Below are 8,106 nucleotides of genomic sequence, written 5' to 3'. Positions count from 1 at the left end.
GCTTTCTCTACAAGTAGGGTGAGTCAACATGTTTTTATACTTTCACGAATGCACACACACACACACACACACACTCACACACACACACACACACACACACACACACACACACACACACACACACACACACACACACACACACACACACACACACACACACACACACACACACACACACACACACACACACACACACACACACACACATTCACACAGAAATCAGAACCATGGACAGCCACATCATATTTAGCTGATTGCAATAAATCGTTTTTGGTATCTTTTAGTTGTCACTGTCTTAGACTAAACATAGGTGAGTTGATGATGTAGAAATGTTGAAGTTGAAATGGTGCTGGAATAGTGGAGGCAGCTCCTGTTTTCTTTGTGACTTGCGGGTAACTCTCTGTGTTTCTAAATCAATAGTTGTCTAGAAGTCTGAAAATGTTGGAAACATTAACTTGATTGACCTGCTGTAGGTCATGTAACTGTTTGTTCCATGAGCAAGGAACTTAACCCACTGTTCCCCAGGCGCCGAAGACGTGGATGTCGATTAAGACAGCCCCCACACCTCTCTGATTCAGAGGGGTTGGGTTAAATGCGGAAGACACATTTCAGTTGAAGGCATTCAGTTGTACAACTGACTAGGTATCCCCCTTTAACAATATGCTTTGTGGACTTCATCGGACAGAGGTTGCTCTCCAGTTTTGTGATGAAACAAATGTGTGGTTTAATTTATTCTGCTTATTTATTCTAATTTATATCTTCTTATTGTCTCGGCCTTAGGCCTATATATATCACAGTCGCAAGGCATATGAACTAACAGGTTATAGAACGAACAACGCAATTATCACAACACATAGGTTGAAATATGGCTTTTTTTCTGGCTTGGCTTCTCCAGTGATTTTACAAAACGCACCGCTACTGCTCTCTCACCATCGCTCTCAGCCTGTGGGATGATGACACCAGCTGTAATCAGTTGAGCCCTTCACATGCAACCAAGGCATGTATCCTGTAATCTACAGGCATGCCATAAATTCACACATTGACACCACTCACAAGTGTGCCAGCTAATACAAAGCTTTCTCACAACATAAAGGAAGGGGACATTTCAATCTAGTTCCTGGTTTTGACTGTGAGAGAACATTGTAAGAGAATGTTCTCAGGATATTAATAGATTGTTTTGTAGGTCACATCAAGACAAAACTGATAGAGTGTGTGTGTGTGTGTGTGTGTGTGTGTGTGTGTGTGTGTGTGTGTGTGTGTGTGTGTGTGTGTGTGTGTGTGTGTGTGTGTGTGTGTGTGTGTGTGTGTGTGTGTGTGTGTGTGTGTGTGTGTGTGTGTGTGTGTGTGTGTGTGTGTGTGTGTGTGTTTGCCAGTCATAGAGCTGACAGAGAGCTGAAGAGATTTCTAGACACCTGTGGGGGTGAAACTCAGTTCACCACTCCCATCTTCCCCTCCCTCCCTCCCTCCCTCCCTCCCTCCCTCCCTCCCTCCCTCCCTCCCTCCATCCATCCCTCTCTCCCTCTCCTGTTGGGAGTGTTGTTGTGTTGATGGGTAGCCTGGAGACAACATTCCAGCAGGCTCCACATAGCTGCCATTCCCCTGATTCTGAGTGAAGACACAACACACCGCCCGTAGCGCGTGTGTGTGTGTGTGCGCGTTTGTGCGTGCGCGTGTATGTATGTGTGTGTGTGTGTGTTTGTGTATGTGTGTGTGTTCTACTTCTACACATGTACATGTGTACATACTGCATCTCTAGGCTACCCTAACACATGGATGTCCCTTAAAGGCTTTTTTCACCTTGAGAGAGAAAGGAGGGGAGAGAGAGAGAAAAACAGAGAGAGATGGATGAAAGAAAGCAGAGTGGGAAGGGGGCAGAATGTAAAAGACAAATCGTTAGAGAGAGAGAAAGAGAGAGTCATCGAGAGAGAAATAATTAGAAAAGAACGGGAAGGCTAGCAGAGATCGGGAGGGGAGGCTAAGGAGGAGAGCAGAGCAAAACTTGTGAAGTATATTCATCGGAATAAGAGGGAGGGAGGGCGGACGGGAGGGTGAGACAGAGAGACTGACCAAGCAGGTTCTGTGATCAACGTTGACATTCCACCCATTCTCAGATGCGTTATTCAGAACACCTAAAATCCCCCAAAGTCCCCACAAGGATAGTAAAACAAGGAAAATGTCCCACGTCCCCATGAGGACAGGGCTAATTTAAGTGTAGGGGTTAGGTTTAGGGTTAGAATTAATGTGAGAATTAGGGTAAGGGGTTAGTGGATAAGTTTAGGATTTGGGTTAGGCTTAAGGTTAGGGTTATGGTAAGGGTTAGGATTAGGATTAAAACGTGTGTGTATGTGTATACTCATATTTCTATTTGTACTTCTATTGCTATCTGGTCAAATCATTTCCACTGAATGTTCACTATCTGGAATGAGTCATTGTTTGGTGTGACTGCTTTGACAGACTTCTTCTTGATTGATAGATTTTTTTTATGAGTCTAAAGAATGGGGTGCAGAATCGTGATAAATATAGCTACTCAATCAACAATATAAGAACACTCACCATGTAGACTTACAAAATGTCAAGGTTTACCATACATGGAATAGGCCTAATTAATCTATTTGGCTATTAGGCTATAGTCACAATGATTCAGCATCCAGGTCGTAAGGAATAATAACTGTGTAGTGACTCAAAACATGTTGTTTGCTATTTCTGTCATGTTAACTCACAGTGTGAACTCATCTCATGTGTTGATCGTCCCAGTGGTTTACCATAAGTGTTTGTCAGCTTTCAGACTGGCTGGGCTGGATCATTTTCGCCTGCTTGTTGTAGTGTTTTGTTTACCATGTCAGTGAGTCCTCTATACGCAGGGCAACCCTCATCAGCGTCTCTGGTGACTCCCCCTGTTGACGAGAAACTATAGGCCTACAGGGGGGTGTGGAAAGTTTCAGCTGTTCTCATCAGTCTTTCAGTGGTAAGGGCAAAAGGTTTATTGCAACAGTTTGGCTTTAACTGTAATAACTTCCAGTAGGCCTAATCTGATCATGTCAAATGCAGAGCAGCTGATAGATATACTGTATTTAAGGGAAAATGCCATTAGATTGTTACCTTAGATTGTAAACTGTCATGGTCAAAACATACACACTACCAGACAGAAGTTTGGAGACACCTACTCATACAAGGGTTTTTATGAATTTTGACTATTTTCTACATTGTAGAATAATAGTGAAGAAATAAAAACTATGAAATAACACATATGTAATAATTTAGTAACCAAAAAAGTGTTAAACAAATTAAAATAGATGTAATATTTGAGATTCTTCAAAGTAGCCATCCTATGCCTTGATGACAGCTTTGCACACTCTTGGCATTCTCTCAACCAGCTCCATGAGGTAGTCACCTAGAATGCATTTCAATTAACAGGTGTGCCTTGTTAAAAGTTAATTTGTGAAATGTCTTTCCTTCATAATGCATTTGAGCCAATCAGTTGGGTTGTGACAAGGTAGGGGTGCTAAACAGAAGATAGCCCTATTTGGTAAAAGACCAAGTCCATGTTATGGCAAGACCAGCTCAAATAAGAAAAGATTAACGACAGTCCATAATTACTTTAAGACATGAAGGTCAGTCAATCCGGAACATTTCAAGAACTTTGAAAGTTTCTTCAAGTCCAGTTGCAAAAACCATCAAGCGCTATGATGAAACTGGCTCTCATGAGGACCGCCACAGGAAAGGAACACCCAGAGTTACCTCTGCTGCAGAGGATAAGTTCATGAGAGTTAACTGCACCTCAGTTTGCAGCCCAAATAAATGTTCAAGTAACAGACACATCTCAACAACTGTTCAGAGGAGACTGTGTGAATCAGGCCTTCATGGTCAAATTTCTGCTAAGAAACCATTACTAAAGGACACCAATAAGAAGAAGAGACTTGCTTGGGCCAAGAAACACGAGCAATGGACATTAGACTGGTGTAAATCTGTCCTTTGGTCTCATGAGTCCAAATTTGAGATATTTTGTTGTTATTTGTTTTTCAACAGGACAATGACCCAAAACACACCTCCAGGCTGTGTAAGGACTATTCGACCAAGGAGGAGAGTGATGGAGTGCTGCATCAGATTACCTGGCCTTCCCAATCACCCGACCTCAACCCAATTAAGATGGTTTGGGATGAGTTGGACTGCAGAGTGAAGGAAAAGCAGCCAACAAGTGCTCAGCATATATGGGAACTCCTTCAAGACTGTTGGAAAAGCATTCCAGGTGAATTCTGGTTAAGAGAATGCCAAGTGTGTGCAAAGCTGTCATCAAAGTAAAGGGTGGCTACTTTGAAGAATTTGTCCAGGGAAATCCATAAAACATATTGCTTATAGCAAACAGTTACATGACCTACAGCAGTGGTTCTCAACCAGGGATACAAGAACACCTGGGAGTACTTGGCCTATCCACAGAAGGTACTTAAGAAGACTCGTGAGACCATAAGCATACTAGTAAAATGCACATTGAGGGGGTACTTCAAGGGTAATCCGGGCAAAGCAACATTCAGTTGCTGGTGAAGTTACCAAAAAAGGTTGGGAACCACTGACCTACAGCATGGTCAAGGAAGGTAATGTTTCTGACATTTTCTGAATACTAAACAACCATTGATTTAGAACCATGGAGAGTTACCACAAGTTGCAAAGAAAACAGGCGCTGCTCCCACTATTCCAGCACCATTTCAACTTCAACATTTCAACATCATCCAATCACATATGCTTAGTCTAATACAGTGACAACTAAAAGATACCAAAATGATATGTCTGTCCATGGTACTGATGTGTGTGTGTGTGTGTATGTGTGTGTGTGTGTGTAGAAAAACAAGTAGAAAAACATGTTGACTCACCCTATTTGTACAGAAACGCCAATGTCATCAATGATGTTTGGCTTCTGATGTGATTGGTCTGAAGCCGAATCTAAACTGACTTTCCGTTACACTTTTTTTGGGTGAGCCAGGACCATTCACAGTTGAGCTCACTCTGTTTAGCTCAATGCTGATTGTCTATTATTTAATACTTTTTTATCAAGGGAGGCCAAATGCTCGCTGGCTTCCCTTGAATTCAATGCTACTGACGGCAACAATGTCATACTCATTTTGACCAGACAGCATTCGATAGATAAGCTACACATACTGAGACAGGGGGGCGCTGTTTCCTTCACTTGGATGCTTTCTCTGGTGAGATACATTCAGCCTCTTGCGAATTGAATGAAATGTAAGAAGCACTGCGAGATTAAAGATAAATAATTGTATCTGTTTTTTACTACTTTTTTGGTCAATTGTTGGGGGAAGCTTGGCATCCCTTGGCATTTTCCTTTTTTTTTTCTTTTTTTTTTTACATATAATTCGAATTGTAATTTGTAACATAGCATAAGAATTGAATGCTGGACATCCACAAATTAATACATACCACACAAAACGTAACATATACAAATTAAGTGTCTCGGATAATACAGATGAATACGAAATGTTCTGAGACCAGGTTGGAATGAAGTTCGCATTTGATTGCAAGGCAAACTATAATTCGTTTTTAGTGTGCTTGATGTGTGAATGTTTTCAGAGAATACATAGCCTACCATTGTGTTGCGTTTCAGAGGTTGATGGGCAACACTGACAATTGCGCGCACATAGATATTGGATACATTTAACACATTTTACTGCAGGGCATTGAACGAATGAAACTAATATCATTTGGTCTGCAGAAGATGCATTTCTTTGCTATTGGGCACAGGCAGGGTCGGGGTTAACTACTATCTCTATTTGGAGGCCGCTCCCCTTCATGCAAACCATGCAAAACATGTGCTATTATAGGTCATTGGAGTCCGGTTACAACTGTAGATGAAGAACACTCCTTACAAACAGGTTCTGAGCTGCTGGGAACGCCCTTGGACACGAAACCACCTGCTTTATAAAGATCCGACCGAGGACCAGAGAGAGTCAGAACAAAAACGAAAAGGAACAGGCACAAGAACAAACAAGATAACTGCCGAACTCTCCCTCAGCTTGGAACACGGAAAGCTGCACTGACACGAAAACACATCAATCAAGGGGCACCTTTCCAAAGCGATTAGAAAATAATTAGAGAAGGGTTGCACAAATAGATAAACAAACTATCCAGCTCCGATTGACAGTTACAACTTTTATTTCAAAAATAAGTTTGAGAATCAACAACAGAGTAGAGAAAATGATGCAAATCTCAGAATCCCACCTGCAGAAGAACTCCCTGTTCAACTCCATGAACCGCTTCATTGGAGCCGTCAACAACATGGACCAGACGGTGATGGTGCCCAGCCTGCTGCGGGACGTCCCACTGGAAGAAGAGAGGGAGATGGCCGCCCTCAAAAGCTCGGGAAACAGCGACATCGAGGACGGCGACATGTACAGCTACTACCAGCTCCTGAAGTCCATCCGCTGCGACATCGAGTGGGGAGTGATGCGCGCCGAGGAAGCCGAGAAGCTCAAGGAGAGCCGGGGTCCCAGCTCTCGGATTGATTCCGAGGAAGAAGAATCGGAGGTGTCGTCCGAGGAAGACGAGGTTAACCTGCAAAAGCAGTTCCAGTTCCACATGACAGGGCTTCACGGGGTGCTGTCCAAGCTGACGCAACAGGCCAACACTCTCACCAACCGCTACAAGCAGGAGATCGGCGTTGGATGCTACTAAAGTGTAGCGTAATGACCCGAGCGATCCCGCATTCCCTGATGATCGATGCTGTATTATTTAGCGGAAAGGAGTTGAACTGAAATGAATAGTCTATCACTTATGAAATTCTTTTGAATAGATGGAGAGAGAAAGAAAAAAAGAGATGTAATATTTAACCTTTGTTGATCCAAAGTAATGTTGTGGTTGAACTGCAATGTGGTATACCTGGGTTCCATTACCCCCTGTTTTGCACTCGGTTTTGCGCACAGTCTATGTTTTATGAGCGGTGTTCAACCGTGACCCATGCATTCAGCTCAAGTGGTATACATATAATACATATTTATACTTTTATTTAATATTGATGTATAACTTATTACCTCATACTGTATGTTTGAGAGCTGTATATTTCATGGTTGAAGAAGTGCATGACCGCAGACATTTGGCTACATTTTGAACATCCCATTAAGGGATAAATGCGCATAGGATTTAGCATGTCTAATGATGCCAATGTGTCAAATAGTCTGTACAGGTTTTGTACTTCTTCCTATTGTGTCTTTATTATGTGCTTAGCTAAATGGAGGAGGCTTGACAGATTCTTGCCTATGATCCCAATGCTACCCTATATGATCATTGAACTGGAATCAACAGATGGTTCTTCTGAAATAATGAAGGATTCCAAGAGATCATGTTATTATGGTGTTATTGCCATGGTAATTATGGAGAGGTGAAACTCTATAAGACCATTTATTTAATGTACTATTTTATGTTTTGTATTGAATATATTTGTATGGAGAAATAAACTTCTTTTTATAACTGAAAGTAATTTGTTATTTATGTTCTTTGCCTAGCAACACATCACCTAGAATGTTGTGGAACAGGATTATATTTCAAACAGCTACCATCCTCCAATTGACCCCAATACATTTCAACAAGTGTTTGATATGGTATATCCCTAACATTTCATCTGTTTGTCCAGGGATCAATCCATCTGGTACTCAATATGTACCCATTTATCTTCAAACCAAACTCTATTCACCCTATGTTCCAAGAGTGGTGCAGCGGTCTAAGGCACTGCATCTCAGTGCTAGAGGTGTCACTACAGACCCTGGTTCGATTCCAGGAAGTATCACAACCAGACGTGATTGGGAATCCCATTGGGTGGCGCACAATTGGCCCAGCGTCATCCGGGTTAGGGTTTGGCTGGGGTAGGCCGTCATTGGAAATAAGAATTTGTTCTTAACTGACTTGCCTTGTTAAATAAAGGTTAAATAAAAAAGACAGAGTGAACCTGTAACATACAGGTAACTGCTAAAATAAAGGAAACACTTGAGGAAATTAGGGACACAAAGTATATTGAAGGCAGGTTCCTCCACACAGGTGTGATTGAAGAAGTGCATGACCGCAGACATTTGGCTACATTTTGAACATCCCATTAAGGGATAAATGCGC

General features: G+C 42.1%; 1 protein-coding gene across 1 annotated transcript; it reads left to right on the top strand.

Moving 5' to 3' along the window:
• Window positions 1-5,894: 5,894 nt before the first annotated feature.
• Window positions 5,895-7,476, top strand: LOC139546398 (mid1-interacting protein 1-B-like). Its single transcript, XM_071354740.1, has one exon. It carries the CDS (start codon window positions 6,202-6,204, stop codon window positions 6,676-6,678), a length of 477 nt encoding a protein of 158 aa, XP_071210841.1. The 5' UTR covers window positions 5,895-6,201; the 3' UTR covers window positions 6,679-7,476.
• The last annotated feature ends 630 nt before the right edge of the window (window positions 7,477-8,106 follow it).

The sequence above is a fragment of the Salvelinus alpinus genome, chromosome 20 (assembly GCF_045679555.1).
Source record: "Salvelinus alpinus chromosome 20, SLU_Salpinus.1, whole genome shotgun sequence".
Taxonomy (NCBI): Eukaryota; Metazoa; Chordata; class Actinopteri; order Salmoniformes; family Salmonidae; genus Salvelinus; species Salvelinus alpinus.
Note: the sequence above shows the minus strand (reverse complement) of the source record. Positions and strands in the feature narration are given on the sequence as shown.